The sequence below is a fragment of the Myotis brandtii genome, unplaced genomic scaffold (assembly GCF_000412655.1).
Source record: "Myotis brandtii unplaced genomic scaffold, ASM41265v1 scaffold379, whole genome shotgun sequence".
Classification (NCBI taxonomy): domain Eukaryota; kingdom Metazoa; phylum Chordata; class Mammalia; order Chiroptera; family Vespertilionidae; genus Myotis; species Myotis brandtii.
The window spans coordinates 451,839-472,975 of NW_005364551.1; the positions used below are offsets into that span (position 1 = coordinate 451,839).

The window sequence follows — 21,137 nt, forward strand, 5'->3', positions numbered from 1 at the left end:
AAAAAAGAAAAAAAGGAGCAGTTGGGAGCTTCAGTCACCCGCCAGCCGGAAAACGGCCCTCAGCCCCTCAGTCAGGCTGGCCAGGCACCCCGGCACCCCAGCCCACCCTGATCCAGGACACCCTTCAGGGCAAACCAGCCAGCCCCTACCCATGCACCAGGCCTCTATCCTTCTATCCTAGACAGGGGGGAGCTCCCCAACCCCCTGATCGGCCCTGCTCTGTGTGTGACATGGTAGAGCCATAACCTCTCCATCGGCCCTGCCCCGAGTGTGACAGTGGTGGCGCCCCAACCCCCTGATCGGCCCTGCTCTGTGTGTGACATGGTAGAGCCATAACCTCTCCATCGGCCCTGCCCCGAGTGTGACAGTGGTGGCGCCCCAACCCCCTGATCGGCCCTGCTCTGTGTGTGACATGGTAGAGCCATAACCTCTCCATCGGCCCTGCCCCGAGTGTGACAGTGGTGGCGCCCCAACCCCCTGATCGGCCCTGCTCTGTGGGTGATAGAGGGTGGCGCCCCAACCCCCCTCCACGGGCCTTGCTCTGTGTGTGACAGGGTAGAGCCATAACCTCCCCATTGGCCCTGCCCTGAGTGTGACAGGGTGCAGCGCCCCAACCCCCTGATCCGCCCTGCTCTGTGTGTGACAGGGGGCGGTGCCCCAACTCCCCTATCGGCCCTACTCTGTGAGTGACAGGGGGGAGCTCCTCAACCCCCTGATAGGCCCTGCTCTGTGCGTGACAGGGGGGAGCTCCCCAACCCCCTGATCGACCCTGCTCTGTGTGTGACAGGGTACGGAGCCCCAACCCCCCTGATGGGCCCTGCTCTGAGAGTGACAGGGGGCAGCGCCCCAACCCCCTGATCAGCCCTGCTCTGTGAGTGACAGGGGGCAGCACCCCAACCCCCTGATTGGCCCTGCTCTGTGCGTGACAGGGGGTGGCGCCGCAACCTCCCCATCGACCCTGCCTTGAGTGTGACAGGGGGCGGTGCCCCAACTCCCCAATCGGCCCTGCTCTGAGCCTGACCAGGGGCTGCACTTAGGGATTGGGCCTGCCCTCTGCCACCCGGGAGCAGGACTAGGCCAGCAGGTCGTTATCTCCTGAGGGGTCCCAGACTGCGAGAGGGCACAGGCCGGGCTGGGGAACCCCCCTCCCCACCCCCCCAGTGCACAAATTTTTGTGCACCGGGCCTCTAGTCCTATATAATAAAAGGGTAATATGCAAATTGACCCTAACTGCAGAACTACCAGAACGACCGCTGGACCAGTCACTATGAGGCACACTGACCACCTCTTGGTCCCTTTCCCTGACCAGCAGGCTCCGATCGCCTAATGGCCACCTGTGGTGGGGGTGGGGCCGACCTCTCAGTCCCTTTGCCCGGCCGTCAGGCACCGATCACCTGATGGCAAACGGGGAACCGGGGGTTGGTGGCAGCAGGGGGCAGGGCCAGCTGCGGGCAGCTGGGAAAGATGGCCCTGATCGCAGGCCAGGCCTAGGGACTGTACCTGCACATGAATTTCGTGCACCGGGCCTCTAGTCTATATAGATAAAAAGCTAGCGACTGGAACGCCTTAACGACCAGAACGACCAGTCGCTATGACGCCCACTGCAGCCAGCCTCCCGCAGCCCCTCCCCCCAGCTGGCCCTGCCCCTGATCAGCCTCTCCCACCCCAATCAAGGGCAGGGTGGCCAGCCCTGCCCCTGATTGCTCCCCCACCCCAATAGGGGCGGGGCTAGCTGGCCAACCTCCTTCAGCCCCTCTCCCTGCCTGGCCCCATCCCAGATCAGCCCCCGCACCCTGATCAGGGTCAGGGCCGGCCGGCCAACTGCCTGCGGGCCCCCCCCCCCCCCCCCCCCCTCCCTCTCTCTCACATATATTTGTATATAGATATATAGATAGATTAGATAGATATATAAAAATATATAGATATTGATAAATATAGAGATATATTTATATATTTATATATTATCTATATATATAAAAGCCAAGTGACCGGAACAATGGAACAACTGGAATGACCGGTCACTATGATGTGCACTGTGGTGTCTAACCAGCCCGATCAGGGCCCCAGTTGGCCCTCCCACCCCAATCAGGGGCAGGGCCAGCCGGCCAACCACCCGTGGCCCCTCCCCCCAGCTGGCCCGGCCCTGATCGCCCTGATCAGGGTGGGCCAGCTGGCCAGCCAACCTCAAACCATCTCCTCCTCCCTCTGACAGGCCCGGCTCCAATTGGGGCCCGGCCAGCTGGACCCCATCTGTGCACGAATTTGTGCACTGGGCCTCTAGATGTGACATATTTTGGAGACACAAGAGAAGCCAAATCCTCTTCCTATGCTTTCTAGAGTCATCCTCTAGTTCAGTGGTCACCAACCAATGGTCCGCCGACCACTGGTGGTCCGTGAAGTCTGAAAGATTGGCGACTGCTAGTTTAAGGAAACCTTTGGAGCAGCAATCGCCAACTGGTGGTCCGTGAGGTCCAAAAGATTGGCAACCGCTGGTTTAAGGAAACCTTTGGAGCAGCGGTCGCCAAACTATGGTCCGCAGACCACTGGTGGTCCGTGAGATCCGAAAGGTTGGCGACCACTGCCCTAATTGGTGAAGTAAACCTAACAAACATGAAAACAACATGGAGCCAAGTGTTGGGCCCTGAGATGTTTATCGAGCACCCTGTGCTAGGCTCCCTTTTGCCAGAGGTAGAGCTCATGGAGGCCAGGATATAAGGAGAGGTAGTGAGGACTCATGATCACATGGAAAGGTTGAGTCACCTGGCTTTTTTTTTTTTTTTAATATGTTTTTATTGATTATCATGGAGGCCAGGATATAAGGAGAGGTAGTGTGGACTCATGATCACATGGGAAGGTTGAGTCACCTGGCTTTTTTTTTTTTTAAATATGTTTTTATTGATTTCAGAGAGAGGGAGGGAGAGATTTAAACATCAATGATGAGAGAGAATCATTGCCTCCTACAAGAGCTGTACTGAGGATCAAGCCCACAACCCGGGCATTTGCCCTGACTGGGAATCGAGCCACGCCAGCCAGGCTATCTCTTTTTTTAAGAGAGGGAGCAGATTGCTAGACCTTTCTCAGGCAGATGTATCTGGCTGGAATTTGATAACATTGTTTTGTTTCCCTTGTACAAGAGCAGGCCAGATTTGGGGGCACCTTGGTGTGCTCAGGTGGAAGCAAAGGAGTGACCTGAGTTGCCCTTGGAGCTGGGGGTTGGCAGTGGGGGGAGCTAGAGTTGGGTAGTTCTTTCTGAGGCTCTTGTGGTAGTTTAAGTATGAAGCGGTGTGCTGGGTCAGAGAGTGGGTAGGAAAGGTTAAGAGAGTTCCTCTTGAGAGGTGCTAAGAGTGCTAGTGTGCTTCCTTCCTGCTCTCCCATCTCCAGTGCTGGCTTTTCAGCACTCAGCTCCCCTAGGCCCACTGTGATGGGACACATTCAGTAGGACCTTGAAGTCTGTTTTTTGCATCTGAACATCAATTTCTGTACTGGATATGTGCGTCTTTGATAATGGGGGCAAGGACAGAACCAACATGCAACTGAAATACAATTCGGTTGAGTGGGTTGGTATCTTTGTCATTAGATGAAGTGCTTCTTTCCTGTACAAGGAAGGAATCACCAAGGAGGGCCTGATGGTGACGTTGTAGAAACAGCTCATGGAGGAACTGTGCTGGACTGGCCCTCATGTTGGGGCTCTGGACGACTGTGGGCCTCCTCCTGCAGGTCTGGGCATGTTCTCTGTTGCTGGGATTGCCATGCCAAGCTAACTGGTGTGTACTTTGTGTTTTAGACTTTTGCCAAGTTCCGAAGGTAGTGGGAAAATGCCGGGCCTCCATGCATAGGTGGTGGTACAATGCCACTGGTGGATCCTGCCAGCAGTTTGTATATGGAGGCTGTGGTGGGAACAACAATAATTACCTGACCAAGGAGGATTGTCTTGAGAAATGTGCTGATGTCACAGGTAAGATGGTGGAGTTGAGGATATGTTACATTTAGAGTCAGTTTATTCATTGGGATGTGGGTGCCTTTTGCTCTTCCCTAGTTCTTCATAGCTGGACTTGGGGGATGTTTTAAAAATCAGAAGAAACAGGCACAGTGCGAAGGTTACCAACACAGTGGTTTCACAGTGGTCCTCTCCATCCTCTTCCCAGAAAGGGGAGAGTAGGCAGCAGGCTGGGGTGGGGGCAGGACTACGTCTTCTCCGTGATTTCCTTTCTCCCACCACTGAGTGCAGGTTCCACACCAGACCCCACACAGGAGGAAGTGACTTCCCCTTGAACAGAGTCCAATGTTCAATCAGGTAGGCTGCCCCAATTGCTCCCTGGACATTTGGGTTATTTTTGCCTCTGGAGCAAATGACTTGAGGAGCTCACCCAGCCAGCTGAGTTCTGAGTCAAGTTAAAACTAGTACAGCCTGACCAGCATGGCTCAGTGGTTGAGCATCCACCTATGAACCAGGAGGTCACAGTTCGAGTCCCCATCAGGGCACATGCCTGGGTTGCGAGCTCGATCCCCAGTAGGAGGCGTGCAGCAAACAGCTGATTGACAATTCTCTCTCATCATTGATGTTTCTATTTCTCCCTCTCCCTTCCTCTCTGAAATCAATAAAAATATTTTAAAAATCAAAAAACCTAGAACATACTTCCTGGAGTCCTTCCTTTTCCCAGCCCTCACTTGCAAGGGATTCTGTGGAATCAAGATAACATTGACCCTGAGAGCCTCACAATTTGAATAAAAACTTAATTCCCACAACAACCTTCACTGGCTCTGAACTGAGCCTCGAGGAACCTCTTGATGGCAATGAGACATTGGACCTCTGGGGCCTGGTCCCTCCCAAGTACTCCAGAGAACCCAAACTGTTAAATGTTTTCGTTGACAATCTCTCTAACATTGTTATGTGACTTCCCTCATCTGTTCTTTTTTTTAATATATTTTATTGATTTTTTACAGAGAGGAAGGGAGAGGGATAGAGAGTTAGAAACATCAATGAGAGAGAGACATTGATCAGCTGCCTCCTGCACATCCCCCACTGGGGATGTGCCCGCAACCAAGGTACATGCCCTTGACCGGAATCGAACCTGGGACCCTTCAGTCCACAGGCCGATGCTCTATCCACTGAGCCAAATCGGTTAGGGCCCTCATCTGTTCTTGATGGCTTGGCATCGATATTAGGGCTCGATTCTGATTCTGTGTCAGGATGTGCTGGTGCCTTTATTGCTCCCTGCATACCGCCAGCCTGTGAGCCTGTGTCCCGCATCCTTGTGCGGTTTTTCTCTCTCCTCACTCGCTGGCTGTAATCTCTCTTGGCTTTGCACTCTGCATTAAAAAATCAGATAACCTTATTAAAGTTATATGTAAAGAGGGGGGGGGCTATAACTTGAGATTTGAAACAATGCTGAACACACAAGCCCACCAGTGACTGAGTGCCTTGAACACTTTGCTGATCTTTGTGTGCTTGGTGCCCAGTAGGCACTCAGCAAGTGTTTGGAGAGCTGGGGTATTGTTTTTGGATCATACAGGCAAGCTTTTCACCGTTCAGGGAGCAACTGGCAACCTTACCAGATGGTGACTGAGGAAAATAGCATTTATTGTAATTTTCCATCATCAGCTGGGATCCAGTGTTGGGGGAGGGACTAAGGGGAAATAATTTTGCTGCCTTTTCTGTCCCTTCCCCATTGATTTGACTGTAGGAAGTGTACCTGCCCATTCTGGTTGCTTCTCATTTTCTCAGGAAGAGAGTTGTTTTTAACAATGCAAGCAGCAGACACTAGGCATTAAGACAGGAGCTCACTACAAGGGGTCAGGGATGGTTGTGTTTGGCTGGGAGAAGACAGACAGCTATCTTTGTTCAGAGTCTGACCCTAGTCTTAAGGGCCCAGAAAGCTCTTTTCTTGGCACCCAAGCATGTCTCCACTGCATGTCTCTTGAGGATCTCTTGTGAGCTGTGCAAGAACTCGAACTGCCAGAGCCGCTAGGCACTGGGGCCTTTGCCAGCAAGTTCTCTCCCAGTCAGGCAAGCTCTGTGGGAAACCACATGATAATGAGAATGCCAGTTTATTAATTTATACTGAAAACCAGAACCTCCCAGGGGACCAGACACTCAGGTCCCTGTGCCTGTACCTGTAGTCCACATAGGCAGTCCTCTCAGCCAACTTCCCAGAAGAATGCTTGATGAGGAGTGAGGCAGAACAAGGGGAGCTGGTTTGTGACATGAATGTTTAATGGCATCTGGTCAGGCCAGCCTCGTGCCTCTCCAGAAAGTCTGTTGGGACTAGTAGGAAGGCGGGAAGCCAGGGTCACTCCCTCCTGCACCCTGCCAGCACTCCTTTTTGTGCTTCCTTAAGTGGCTAGCCACTCTACCTCACGCCCTTAACTGTGTATGTGAGTGTGAGAGAGAGAGGGAATATACATAACATAAATTTTACCATTTTAACCATTTGTAAGTGTACAATTTGGTGGCATTAAGTACATTCACATTGCTGTGCACCCCCTTAATTTTTTAGTCATTAGATAGGTTACTGCAGTTAACAGGGTATTTGGCCTTGTAAGCCATATTATCTTTTTACATTCATTTCACACATCTTTGCTCCAATTACTAGCATGTTGATCTTAAAATTTAACCCACAAGGACAGTCTTGGTTCCTTATTTCTAAGTTCTGGCAGGCTTGTGGTCCAGTGTGCTCATTGAAAGGCCCACATAAAGGAGAAACGGGAGTCTCCATGAAGCTCAGTGTTACGCCTTGTTTTGTTTCACTGGATAGCTTGAAGGGAGGGGCACTTTCTCACTATGGTTTATTTGTCTCCTTGTAGAGAACACTAGTGATGGTCTGGCCACCAGCAGGAATGGAGCAGATTCCTCAATCCCAAGTGGTAGGTTTTTAAGAGACCCAGGATGGAATGAGGGCTGTCCAGATGGGGAACTGTGAAAGGATATTTGTAATCTGGGACTTGTACATAAGCTTCCACCTCCTGGTTCTTCTGTTCACCATTGGCAAACAGGGGCTCTGCCTAGGCTGCCACCTTTTGGCTCCTTAACAGAAATGAGAGCTGGGGGAGTCTGCAGTGCTTCTGAGCTGACCTCAGCTTCCTCCTGTGGGTCAGGGAATTGTGATCACTGCCCATGTGACACAGGCCCTTCCTTCTCTCTAGGCTGGCCTCTGCTGTCTCACCGCTCACCCCACCTCTCCTTGCCTGTTCTGTCTCCTCTGCTTCCTGTGCTAAGAGTACTTCTCTGCCACCTGCCTCCGTTCCCACTACAGTTCTTGATCTTGAGCTTTGTGTTATCTTGCTTTGTACTGCTGACAGCAGCTACCGCATTCCTCCTTTATGCTTAAAGGGCTCTGCCTCGGGCACCTGGGGTGAGTGGTATAAATGCACTAGCAAGTTCAACCTAGCTTTCCCGAAGGCCAGTCCCTAGGCGATGGGTCCTGCTAGGCAAGTCGTACTGTGAAGGGAGGAAATCCGCTCCCGCCCAGTTGAAGGGCAACCCCCTCTGACTGTGACACCAGCACTTGTGGGAGAGTGTTTATTCTGTGACTTGCAGAATGCTGAAAGTTAGGCTAGAACCACTTTCCGGTTTTGCTAGGCCAGGAATCCTGTGACCATCCTGGCTATCACTTTGCCTGGGCTCCCTATTCCCAGTCTGGCCTCTCCAAGGCCATCCAGAACCCTGGGGCCCTTGCATAATAACTGGTATCAGTCCTGTTTCAGAAGAAAATTTCCCCAGGAGAGTAAGGGAGGGGCCTCCTCGCTGTGTAGAGAGTGAACACGACCAGCTTCCTCATTGCTGTGTAGAGAGTGAACAAGACCAGCTTCCTCATCACCCCAGAAATTGTGACTGGGATTAGTTTCCATAGCAACCCCTGGAGTGGCAGGCGGGCCTCCCCATTTAGCATTCATTCGGTGTGTGCTATGGAACCCATTGGCACTGGAGGGAATGGTGCAAAGCTGCCCACATAGGGTGCCAGTGTCCACACTCCCTCAGTAGATGGGCCCTTTTAGACTCAGCCCCCGTCAGACCACATGTCCTGTGTCCGTCCCAGCCTCCCTGATACAAATGTTTGTGTTTTAGTTCCCAGAAGACAGAATTTTGATGATCCCTCTGGTGATATTTTCAACTACGAAGGTATAACATTTTTTAAAATTCATTTTTTATTTTAGATGATAAGAAAGTATAACTTTTAAAAAATACTTTTATATGGGCAAGATGTATTTTCTCTAGTTAGTTGGAATTGAGACACAGTGGAGGATCTCCACTAAGGAAATTGTAGCGTCAAGCTTCATGGCCTTTCCTAGGTGGCGTCGAATGCACGAGGATGCCCAGGGTAGCAGGCAGCAGGGCATGCACAGCGTGCTGCAGGAAGCTGTGCTCCAGAGAGGCAGTCCAGAGTGCAGGCCCAGCCTCAGAGTCCCTGACTGTGAAATAAGGGGCCTAGGACAGATCGCTTAGAGACCAAGTTAATACATGGAAAGTACCCAGAACAGTGCCTGGCATAGAGGAATCACCGTTATAACATAGTCTGACTGTAAAGAGAAAGATACTAGAAATGTGGGGGAGGGTGTCTAAGGGGACAAACTGGCCACTTCTTTAGTTTACCAGTTTCTGTAGCAGACAGTTCTCCCTTGGCTGGCAACTGTGTGACTGCCCTGGAACACTCTAGCTCCATCTCCCTTCCCTGGGCCCTACTCATTTGTGCTCCTCGGCTCTCCCGCTCCCAGAATACTGCACTGCCAAGGCGGTCACTGGGCCTTGCCGCGCATCCTTTCCACGCTGGTATTTTGATACCGAGAAGAACTCCTGTGATAACTTTATCTATGGAGGGTGCTGGGGCAATAAAAACAACTATCTCTCCAAGGAGGCATGCATGAGCCGCTGCGTAGGTGAGTCTGTCTGATCCTGGATCCAAGAAGCAATGGTGGGTGGATGGCCCTCCCAGAGTTCATCCCTATCCCTAAACCGAGGCCTTAGAAAGGCTGTCATCTGGCCTCCATCCTTCTCTGGCTCCCTATTGGGGAACAGGTGGGCTTTGGCCTTGGCTATTGGGCAGACATGTCCTAGGTCCCCACCAAGGTGACAAGGCCTTAAAGACCTCAGAAGAGCTGGAAGAGGAAGTGCCTCAGAAGGATTCTGCCATGAAGTCCCAGGGCCGAGGGGGATCTTCAGGTGGCGACAGCTTTGAGGGAGGAGGACTGAGCTGACCTCAAGGTTGTGTGTTCTCTTCCAGGCAAGCAGCTGTATCCTGTCCTGCCCCGTAGCACTAAAGGTAAATGGCCGCCTACCCTCCCCCACCTGCCTGCCTGCCTAAGCTCAGCTGTGGTTTGCAGGCTCATGTTGTCTTAGACACATCATTCTTCACCATAAACATCTTTAGGTAGAAAGTCGTGTTTCTGCACAAGAATAGCCAGGCAGCTTGGAGCATGTGGTTGATGTTTGTCCCACCATAGAGTGTACATAGCGGGGGCTGGGAGTGAGGCAGCTGGGGATGACTGGAGGAGGCAAGTCCTGCTGTTAGGCATGCGGGGATCTGCTGCACACAGGCCTGAGTCTGACTCCAGGTTTGGAGGGAACTTTGCTTTGTGGGGTGTACAGAGTTGGTCATGGGTGATAGGAAGGAAGTTGGAAACCTTGCTGTATGCTAGGCACAGCCAGTGCTGCTGTCCCCAAGCAGTATGGTCAGTAGTCTGATAAGGAGGCTGGGCCTCTCGCTTCTGTTTCTGATTCTGAGCCTGTCATGGAGGATAGTGTTTGCACAAAGGACCTGTCACACTGGTTTGGCTTCTTTTCACCTGTTGCCCTGGTAAGGAATCCCAGCCTGGCCTGCTGCCTGCTCTATTTTAGAGGAGGGGTGAAATGAACTGGTTTGCCAGGCCTAGGCTGAATGCAGCCCAGCCCATATCTGGAGTGCTGGTGGGGTAAAGATGGAGAGGGACTCACCCCTTTCTGATTCTGTAGCCAAGTGGGGAAAGGGAACCAGGTAGCTGCCACAGGAGCTACATTGCTTTAGTGCAGTGATGGCGAACCTTTTGAGCTCGGCGTGTCAGCATTTTGAAAAACCCTAACTTAACTCTGGTGCCGTGTCACATATAGAAATTTTTTGATATTTGCAACCATAGTAAAACAAAGACTTATATTTTTGATATTTATTTTATATATTTAAATGCCATTTAACAAAGAAAAATCAACCAAAAAGTGAGTTCACGTGTCACCTCTGACACGCATGTCATAAGTTCGCCATCACTGCTTTAGTGGAACCCCACCTGGAAAGAAAGCATCTTCAATGACCAGTAGGATGACCAATGTTAAATTTTCTAGGGCCATTAGGAGCAGTAGGGTCCCCTCCCAGCACTGCTCCAATTACACCCTTGCCTCCACCCTTAACTCATTCCACAGGCAGCCTCCCAGCCACCTGCAGCCCACCTTTCTCTGTGGCTGGTTGGGGGTGGTATATGAACACATAGCCTGGGGTTTTATGTTTCCACACACCCCAGACATGTATGCTCTTTACATCCTGGTATGCAAGGGCTTAGGGCTCCTATACAGCTTGCTCCTGAGTGGTGGAGGGAAATAGAGAGTTGAAGTGAGGCTGTTTGTTCAAAAAGAAGGCATACAGTTGCTCTTTGTCTGAATATAACATGGCACCTCCCTTTTTCAGGAACCAGCTTCTTAGGACTATAGGGACTCTCCTGATGACCTCCCTGGTGGGCCATGTCAGTTCTCCAGACTCTCCCAGGTTGGGCGGAGGGATGTTAGGCACAAGGGATGCTGGTCCTTACCTTCAGCCCCTAGGGCACCTGTGTCGTTCCTAAGCTCTGTGCTGCCCTACTGGTTCTGAGGCCTCTCTCATCCCCAGTGGTGGTCCTGGCGGGGCTGTTCGTGATGGTCCTCATCCTCCTGCTGGGAGCCTCCGTGGTCTGCCTGATCAGAGTGGCACGGAGGAACCAGGAGCGCACCCTCCACACTGTCTGGAGCTCCGGGGACGATAAGGAGCATCTGGTGAAGAACACATATGTGCTGTGAACGCCCTGTCACCAAGAGGCCACGACTCTTCAGGATTCAGGACCCCCTGCCGATGAAGAGAACCTGGGGGTGGGGGCACAAATGTAGAAAGTGTGTGTGCTTTTTAAAATAGAGTGATTGATTTGTATTTTTGTGATCATTCGGGCTTTTGGTCTGTTTGTTACTTCAGAAGTTAAGAGGGCTTCCTGGTCCTCTGGGCAGGTTTGCTTTGTTCACATTTGGGTGGCTTGGCCCCAGACCAGAGTCAGTTCCTCTTTGATTTCTTTACTCCATGTATAGTTTTCTTTGTCTATGTTGAAGCCTTTTGCCTCCTTCCCCATCATAGAAATTTCCTTTGTTTGGTTTGTGGGTTTTTCTTTTTTTAAGTAAACAAATAAAAAGGTTTTTTTTTATTAGAATTCTGAAAGGAAGAGAGTAAAATGTACCAGTTCAATAAAAAGGGTCTTCCCTTTTAAAATAAATTTCAGCATGTGCTTTATTTCTTTATGGGACTGCTAATTTAAACTCTACCAAAATTATCACAGGACACTACATGAGATGTCCCATTCTAGAAACAAACTCTTTTAAAAAGAGCATCTTTCAGATCTTTTTGAATGAAATACATCTTGCATTATACGTGAGTGCCCATGAAGTTTTATCAAACACAGCCTTACCATCCATGGTGAGCTCTGGGTGTTTGTTTCTTTGTTGTTGTTGGTATTTTCTATTCTAATTCTCTTTTTTAAAATTCTGGCCATATCTCACTGAATAAGAGCAGGAGGGTTGCTCTTTAATTGATTTTTTTATTTTTTTTTTAATCTACACCTGAGGATATTTTTCCACTGGTTTTAGGGAGAGTGGAAGAGAGGGGAAGGCAGAGAGAAACACATAGATTGGTTGCCTACTGCATGTCGGGGCCTGGGCTGGGGAGGAGCTTGCAACCAAGGTACATGTTCTTGACCGGAATCAAACCCGGGACCCTTTGGTCCACAGGCCAACACTCTATCCACTGAGCCACACTGGCTAAGGCTGATTTTTTATTTTTAAATGACCCACTAAAATGGATCACTGCTTTGCACAGGAGGGTTGGAATAAGGATGCATCCTGTTCAGGGGAAAACCGAGACTTTCCTAAAATTGGAGTGGTTCTAACCAAGATCACTTGGGCCTCATGATTTTCATCTTTTCCTGCAATTCTACAGTTTTCTCAGGTCTCCCATGAGTCCCTGTATTGAAATGGGGACAGGGCTAAATTCAGCCCCCAGGCTGTCCTGATTCTGCTGCCTATCTGGGTGTTCCCTTCCTGTCTTGACTCTGGAAGCCACTTTCCTCCCCTCTATCTTCCAAACATATAGTCCTAAACACAGCAGAATCCAGGCAACCCACAGCATTAGGTAAAATTTCCCAGGGTTGAGAGACCAAAGAAAAAGGCTAATAACTCCATCAGTGCATCAAAGAGTTTTTTAAGGGAACTTGGAGCCTATCTTGAGCAGCAAGAGGTCCTGAAGGCACTAAAGAATTGTATTGAACAGGGCAAGATGACAAAGGTACTGGGGGTGACTTGTTTCAGGTAAAGGAAAATGGCTTATTATGCTTGCCTGGGACAAGCAATGGCCTATTCCAGGAACCAGCTCTAGTGGGATATAGGGGCGGTGACAGTCAGGCAGCCTCTGGTCTAGCTGGGCAAATTGGTCACATCAAGGAACATGCTCAGTTTCCACCTGCCTTCGTGACTCAGGAGGCTGGACTCTGGCTCGGGAGTGGGCAGAGGTACTTGGCCAGCCTGTGTGCCCTATGCAACCTGACAGTTCCAATTTTTCTTTGGCTGCTCCTTGGAACAAAATAACTAATAAACTTCTTCCTAGAAATCTTTCGGGCCAAAAAGGACACATTCTGTACATTGGAAGGAAGATATGCATCCATCAGGGCTTAAAAATCTATTCCAGAAGCAAGTTGGCAAATACCTCATCTGTTCCTTCCTGGCCTCCCTTGTCCATGGTAGGTGTTGCTCATGGATTCTGGCATTTTCCCTGCCAAGCCTTTCAGTCACTGCAGTTGACTCAGTTGGTGAGCAGGAAAGCCTGCACTGCCCTACACACATCGGGAACCCCAAATGGGAGAGCCTGTGGTCCAGGGAAAGGGCATATGCATTGGGAAGAGACTGCCCACCAGTCCAGGTATTCAGTAGTGGATAGCTCACTTAACTGCTTTGAACCTAGAGTTTCCTCACCTGTAAGATAGTGAGGAAACTAAGATAGGGGGAGGTGAGGGTTACATGAGATCACATGGCAGGTCGCCCATGGGACGTGCTCAGCAAGGAAGCCTCCTTCAGGGAAGGGGCTGGTTTCCGCCTCTGCCCACATACCTACTTGTTTCTCAGTAGTGGGTGGCTCTCCCCTAGACCTATCCTGCCACCATGAGCAACCATTAAGTCCACGTAAGTCTCCATCTTCAGGAACCTCAAACTCACTGATGCCTTGGACCTAGGAGAAGGCCTTTCTCCACCTACAAGCATTGCCACCTTTAAACCTTAGTTACATGGAAGTGTTGTGTTTGGGTTTTTTAAGAAAATTGGGAATCTTTTACTGCTGTAGGAAGAGCATGTAAATTTTCTTAACACCATCAAGACTAGTTGAGCATTTGAGGGCTTTATGTTTCTGACACAGAAGTTCTCACTATGACTTGCTTCTGTCAAAATATGTCCCGTTTGTCTCACGGTGAGGGAAGCCCCAGGGCCCATTTGCTCCTGTAGATTGACTACCAGTGGTGCCACCCTGCACTTTTCAGGTGTGGTGCTGCCGTGCCAGGCTGGTCAGCTGCTTTCTGCCATGCCACTGGGCCCTGAAACAACTGTGCCATGGATTCGACTGGCTGGACCATTGACAGGCTGACAATGGTGTTCTTTTTCTTGCAAAGGCTGCCCAACAATGGGCCAATAGCCAAGTTACTCAGTAGACACTTCACAGCCTTTGGCCTCATTAAGTGAAATGGACTTTTTAAAAAATCACCTCACAAAGATCTCACTTCCTCCTGGTCCATATACCTTAGGAAGGCAATTTGGTCACTGACTGGCAGTTCCCAGAAAGGGCCTTCCTATGGTGGCTGTCCCTGTACATTTGTAAAAATACTTGTTCCACTCATATCTGACCCAAACAGAAGGTCTGGGTATGAGTAAGTGTTGATAGAAGAAGTGAAGCTATACCTACTGGGATGGGATACACACTGATTTCAAGTCCTTGGAGGGAGGCCTTAGACCCCAGGAAGTGGGGGTGGAGGGAAAGGTGCAGTCAGAGCCTTCTCTGTCCTCTAGATCTAACACCGAATCCTGGCCAATCACCTGGTCCACCTGAGCCCTGCAGCATCTGCAGCTGGCAACGTGACTGACAGGCATGGCTAGTCCTGACGAATTCTGTGCCTAATCCCATCAGTAGCAGCTTCTGAATGCAGGCTCCACCTATAGACATTTATAAACACAGACCTGCACAGCCTTGTCCTAATCTGGCTGATGAAATCACACACTGCTGCCTGAGCACCCCTGGGTTATGCCATGTATGGCAATGGAGGCTGTAACTACTCAGTGGCACTGCCCATGTGGTTTAACCAAACCAGGGTAGTGTTCCAAGTCAAGTTCAACAACAAATCCTGAACTGCTGTGCCCTATGCCCCAGCAGTCTGTGCTTTTGTGTGTGGGAAAGAATGAGTCATAATGTCTCTTCATGGGGCATGAGGGCTGCTTTCAGGCTTTGTGATTATTAGCAATGACATGGAAGATCAACAGGGCACCCTGCCCTCCCTGTGGGTCCTAACAGATGACAGCCTTACACTATATCCTGGAATGAGTCCTGCTCATTCACAACTAGACGGCAGATTGGCCTCATAGCAACAAGACCGACCCACTGTTGTTTGGAGTCCTGTTAACTGTAGCCCTAATTAAATGCTGTATGAGAAAAACTGAATATGGCCCCAGTCCATGTTAGATTAGTCAGTGACTGACAGAATGGCATATTCATGTGAAAATTCATCAGAAACCAGGACGGGCAGGCTGTTGGTAGAAACAATACTCTGTGCTGCTACAGATCTTTCTGGGTGTGCCAAAATGCATGACCCTGACAGCTGTTTACCTAGGCCAGTGGTCGCAAACTGCGGCTCACGAGCCACATGCAGCTCTTTGGCCCCTTGAGTGTGGCTCTTCCACAAAATGCCAACTTCTGCGCATGGGCCATGAAGTTTCAATTGCACTGTACGTGCGCACACGTGGTATTTTGTGGAAGAGCCACACTCAAGGGGCCAAAGAGCTGCATGTGGCTCGTGAGCCGCAGTTTGCGACTTTGCCGACCTGGACCTAGGCCATTTCCTGGTTTGCAGTGAGCACCTTGAGGGATGAGGAAATGGCTCCAAAGAGCACACTTGTATATTGCCTACTATAAGGTGGGAGGTCCCCAAGCTCAGTGTCCCACTCTTATTACAAGAGTATGCAACCCATATGCAACCCTCTGCATATGGAGGGCCCATTTGGACCCTCCATTTTGTCCCCATGTAAGGTCCCCAAGCTCAGTGTCCCACTCTTGTAATGCAACCCTCTGCATGTGGAGGGCCCATTTGGACCCTCCATTTTGTCCCCATGTGGCAAGGGAAACAAACACAGATACTGATGCTTATGTGTCTTGCTGTGAGTAATAAAGCCTTTTATATCTGACCCAAGAGTCTGGAGGCTTCTGCCAGCATTTTGGAAACTGCTCCAGGGCCATCTTACTAGCTAGCTGGTAAACAGAGTAAAATCAAACCCCAGAAACAACAGTCAGTTGGGCTGTCAGCCACTTGGAACTCCCAAAGGATGGTTGTCAGTTTTCTGATTATCAGCATTCCAGAAAGACTCAGGCCAGTGCAACACTTTTGTGGGAAAGGAAACTGAGGCCCTGCCTACTGCATGCTTAAGGTCATCCATCTCCTGAGATGTGGTTAAGTTCTAAGAAAACAGTTCACAACGGGGATTATGGTGTTTATAGGACCAGGGCACTCTGTTCATGTAAATTCCAGAAAGAAACTGAACCAGGCCTCAAAGCAGTAGTTTTTCCAGTGAGTTGTGTCAGTCTTGAGATGAGCAGAAGTGTGGGACCCCATGGAGGGTCTCTCCCTACACCATCTTGTCTTCCCTGGCCACTAAATTTGGCATCCAGAAGTCTCTTCCTAAATTGTAGTGATTAAAACATCAGGGTTGGAGTGACCCTGGAAGAATGTGTGCTAGTGAAAAGCTGGAGGAAGAGTGAATGACATCAGTATTGCAGGCCAGTTGGGAATACACGTTCCCTTTTCCCACAAAGGAGAAAGCATCACTTATACCTTTAGGTAGGTTTTTTAAAATTTGTTTTAGGCAGAAATAATAAAACAAGCAGGGGAGGGCAGTGCCATTAGATGCCAGGGCCAGGCAGAGACTGGATAGGACATACCTAAGCTACTGTCCTTGAGAACTAACTAATGTTTTCCAAAGAGCAGAAGAATGAACATGCTCTTAGGACTTCACACCTGTGTTTTCCATCCAAGCATTTGCGTCTGCCTTCCCAGCTTTGCTCTGGCCTCCATTTGTAAACCTTCTGGGTCAGGCACCGTGCCACCAACAGGGAGTAGTGAGACAGACTCCTGTATCTATTTTCCTCTTCTTCCTTTCAGTAATAGAAGTCCCCAGGTTTTAGGGGGTACGTGGCTCCCCAACTAGAAACTTTATCTCCCAGTCTCCCCTGCAGTAACCATGTGTCTATGTCCTGGCCGAACTGGTATGTGCTGCTTCCAGGTAGGTTACTTAAAAGGAAGTGCTGTGCCCTCCACTTGCCCCTTCCCGTCCAGAGGAACGGATGGTGGGGTGTGGAGAGCGGCTAGTGTTTGGACAGGTTCAAGCCTCGGACTAATGAGAGGGCACAGTCCTCTCATTGCCACATGCAAGTCCCAGCTTGGAGGACAGAGCCCTCCCAGCACAATTATAGCCAACAGCTATAGTTGTATGCTTAAACCCATGGTCCGAACATGTGGCCCCACCTGCCTGAGTGATGCAGGCTTGATAGAGTTCAGGTGCATGTAATTGAATAGGATCGAAACCCACGAGAAAGTTGTAAACATCTTGACCATGCCCTTAATTTGCCTTGTGGAATTGGCTATAAAATAAAGACACGACTTGTAGTCCATGGCGCTCTCTCTCCATCTGGGAGCAGCGTCCCAACCAGACCCAGTTTTTTCTCTTGTCTGTCTTTTCTCCATCCTTCACCGTCCTCTCTCAGGGTCACTGAACCAGGCTGAGCTGGCGTGGCACATAAGGCGTCCTGGGGCTGAGTATGCCATGGCCGCGCTGACTTGCCACAGTGGGAGCCAGCCTGTCCAAGGCAACACCCTGGAGGGATGCGGAACCAGACGGGAGGAGCGCAGGTCCCATACTACCCACTCACCACTTGACTCCCATCAGCTCAGGCTTTTGTAGTAGAGAAAAACTGAAGCTATGTTGTTCAGCCTCTTGTCTTTTGGGTCTCTGCAAAAGCTGCCACATCCTAACTATAATACAGGAGTGATTAGAGAGGAGTCTGAAGGACCAGGCCGTGGCCTCCCCAGACCCATTCACCCTCCACGCAACTTTAGCACAGCAGAGTGCTACTGTGTCTTGTGTTTGGAAGACTGTTTATTCTGCTACCCACAACCTTCTAGCCCACTGTCCTTGGGCATAACATGAGGATCCTATTGGCAGTTTTATGAGGAATCATGAGACTGTGCTTGTGGATAATAAAACCTGACATTTATTGAGCATCTATTTACCTTTGTGCTTGTGGATAATAATAAAACCTGACATTTATTGAGCATCTATTTACCTTGTTCCAGGCAAGCTCTGTGGAAAACCATCTACCTTATCAGGTAAGTTTTCCACTTTACAGAGGAAGATACTGAGGCCCAGAATGGTTGACTTCTTAGTCCACAGGACAGTAGAGCGAGGGTTTACCTGTAAGCAAATTGACCTCCAGAATCCAAATTCATGGCCACTCTATGCTTGCTCTAACCTGCCATTAGATTAGCACACTGCCTGGCATCAGGTAACCTCACTCATTCACCAAATAACAAGCACCAACGCTGAGCCATGCTGTTCTGGTGTTGAATAAAGCAGACGAGGTCCCCACACTCATGGAACTTATGACCTGCCCGGAGAGACAGCCACTTTCATATCCTGCATACAGTTGTGGGGAAAACCACAATCATTTCAGTTCTTCTCATTCAGAGTAAAGAACAAGATCTTTGATTTACAAGACATTGCCCCCCAATCCTCCCCATTTTCTTTCTCTCCATTCTCACTGCCATTCTGAGGGCCTTTGCACTTGATAGTCCCTCCAGATCCTTGCATGGCTTGTCTTCTCATCGCCAGATCTTTACTTAATGACTTCAGTGACGCTTTCCTTGGTATCTGCAACTAAAATCCAACCCCTCCCCAACATACCATATAGTTATTACCTAGTCCCCTTTCTTGCTGCATTTCTCTTCTTAGCACATATTATTTTTAATGGATTTTATTGGGGTATAAGTTACATAAAACTCACTCCTTTCAAACGTAAACTCGGTGATATTTAATAACTTGACCAAGTGGCGCAACTGTCTCCCTAAATCTGTTTTAGAACATTTTCTTCCCGCCCCCCACTCCAAGATCCCTCCTGCCCATTTACGGTTAATCTCCATTCCCACTCAGCTCTCAGCAACCACTAATCCACTCTGTCTCTCTAATTGCCTTCTGTGAGCACATCACATGAATGCTATCATACAACAGGTAATCTCTGTGCCTGGCTCCTTTCTCCCGTGATGTAGCATGGATGTGCCAGTTCATCCTTTTTGTTGTATAGATATATCATTTTCCCTATCCATTCACCAACCATTGGTCAATTTGTTTTCCAGTTTTTCTGTTGTTTTTTCTAAAATACTAAACATTTTTACCTTGTTTCCCACATAGAATATCAATTCCAGGAGGCTGGACGTTTTGTTCACCTCTGTACCCCCAGCACTTGCACTGTGCTGGACACATTGTAGGTACTCAATAAATATATGCTGCTGGGATGAGTGAGAATCAAGATAACTTAAAGATAATAGCAAGGGCTGTGCTGGCCATCAAGCAGTGGAGAGATAAAATGATGGGACTCTGTGGAGCCGGCAGTCAGGCAGGCTCTTAAGGAATGGACTTTGGAGCAGAGACCTGAGTGCACAAGGCTGATGACTGCACATTCATTGTCATCCCCAGGCCCCAGCCACCTGCTTTAGGTACAGGCTGCCCAACTGCTGGCAGGGCTGGGCTGGAGAGAAACGTAGACAACTTAGCCTGACAGTGACGGGAGCAAGTGGCCCAGCCCAGTGTGGGGAGGGAAGGCTGGGTTCTGCCAGCTGCCCCTTCCCCTGATCACCCTCCAGGTGCTCAGATTTGAGCCACACTCCCTGTGTGAATTCCAGCTCTAGGCTGTTTATTGCTGCATTTGCCCCTTGTCATCTTACTTAACTGTTTGATCCCTCAGTTTTTTCATCTGTAAAACAGGGACAGTAACAATATCTACTTTTTATTTTTAAAAAGCCAAAACATTATTTCATAAGCACTTCCTCTGGTGTGGCTCAGTTGTTGAGCATTGACCTATGAACCTGGAGGTCATGGTTCGATTCCCAATCAGGGCACATGCCCAGGTTGTGGGCTGGATCCCGTGTGGGGCATGCAGGAGGCAGCCCATCAATGATTCTCTCTCATCATTGATGTTTCTATCTCTCTCTCCCTTCCTCTCTGAAATCAATTTAATATATATTATATATATATGAATGTAAGCACTTACTCTGTGCCAGGCACAGGTCTAGGAAACTAATCCATCTGATTCTTACCTTTACCCCATATGGTAACTGTCATTTACAGATGAGAAAACTTGAGGCACAGGGCAGCAAAGCAACTGTCCTCAGATTCCCCACTACTAAGTGGTATAGCTGGGCTTCAAATTCAGCAGGCTGGTCCCAAGTTCACACTCTTCACCCTTTTAGATTGCTTGTCATCAAGCCACAGAGGGGTTGCTAAAGTGAGTAATAATGCACGATGCCCTTAGAACAGCACCTGGCACGCAGTAAGCACACAGGGAGTGAGTGTTCTCACGCATACAGGCCACGGGGAGCCACCCTCCCTCTTGTTTCTTCAAAAGCAAAAGCAGGCATCTGACCCTTTTGGGGGAAGCTGATGACAGCTCTAGTCCCCTCCCCAGGAATCTGCAACTGCCCACCCCAACTCCCAACCACACAGCCCCACCTCACTTGCCAAGGCTGGAGGGGAATGGGTTTTTTTTTGTTTTGCAGTTAACTGTCCACCCTGCCCATTGCGCAGAGGAAAAGTTGGGCGGTGCCGGGGAGGGGCTGGGGCAGAGCTGAGGACTCTGAACAAAGGTCTGGAGGGACTCCTCAGCATTCCTGTTGAGGGCATGTCCTGCTGCTCCCCCCCTACACACACACACACACTTTGGACACACCTTCTCTCACCACATAGAGTTGGACCCGCGTTCCTGGGAGTGTGCAGGAGACATTTCCTATCCCAATCCAGCCAACTTCTCTCAGCAGCCCTGGAGTCCACCTCCAAAAGCTTACAGGGGGCAGGCCAGGTGAGTGACCCCAAATACAGCTCCCCCAAAGTTCAGGGCCTGTCAGAAGCAGGGGAAGCTAACGGAAGGGTTAATCACCTCTCGACAGGGCATATCCTGTGGGGGAAGGGGGTGCATGGTGGAATTGGGTGCTTTTGACCCCAGAGCCCTGAGTCTCAAGCTCAGGCTTTCAACTTGCCCGGCCCTTGGCCTCACTGTTATGCTTTCAACTAGCACGGCCATGGCCCAGTAGCTCCTCAAATTCTGACAGCAGCTCCAGCAACTCAGACATGGAGGTGAAGGTAAAGGACTTGTCCCTCCCAAGTGGGTGCCCCTTCACCAAGGAACCCCCTCTCCTCTCCTATTCCCACAGCCCCACCCTGCAGAGATTCACGGAAGCACCCCAGTCAAGGTCAAGAAGCCCAAGTTGAAAAAGGGGAAGAAGGCTTCCCACTGACGGGCCTGGGCTAGGCTCTTTAAACCTTCAGGCCTCTCTGGTGGCCTCCAGGTTGCAGGCAACTGTGAACCGCGACCCGC

General features: G+C 49.9%; 1 protein-coding gene and 1 long non-coding RNA gene across 5 annotated transcripts in view; both read left to right on the plus strand.

Annotated features, from left to right (window-relative positions):
- Nucleotides 1-1,626, plus strand: part of LOC106727151 — a 17,893-nt gene extending 16,267 nt beyond the window's left edge. The window contains exon 3 of the long non-coding RNA XR_001363310.1: nt 1,533-1,626. This is a non-coding gene — a long non-coding RNA (uncharacterized LOC106727151). The remainder of the gene's footprint in view (nt 1-1,532) is intronic.
- SPINT2 (serine peptidase inhibitor, Kunitz type, 2) overlaps nt 1-11,472 on the plus strand; it is a 31,939-nt gene extending 20,467 nt beyond the window's left edge. For 2 of the 4 annotated variants that reach the window (XM_005872387.2, XM_014544705.1), the window contains exons 2-7: nt 3,785-3,955; nt 6,805-6,864; nt 8,066-8,119; nt 8,713-8,874; nt 9,219-9,257; nt 10,845-11,472. In XM_005872387.2, coding sequence (XP_005872449.1) covers nt 3,785-3,955; nt 6,805-6,864; nt 8,066-8,119; nt 8,713-8,874; nt 9,219-9,257; nt 10,845-11,011 — 653 coding nt within the window. In that variant the 3' untranslated portion in view covers nt 11,012-11,472. The remainder of the gene's footprint in view (nt 1-3,784; nt 3,956-6,804; nt 6,865-8,065; nt 8,120-8,712; nt 8,875-9,218; nt 9,258-10,844) is intronic. The other 2 variants (XM_014544703.1, XM_014544704.1) reach the window with 2 other exon arrangements.
- The last annotated feature ends 9,665 nt before the right edge of the window (nt 11,473-21,137 follow it).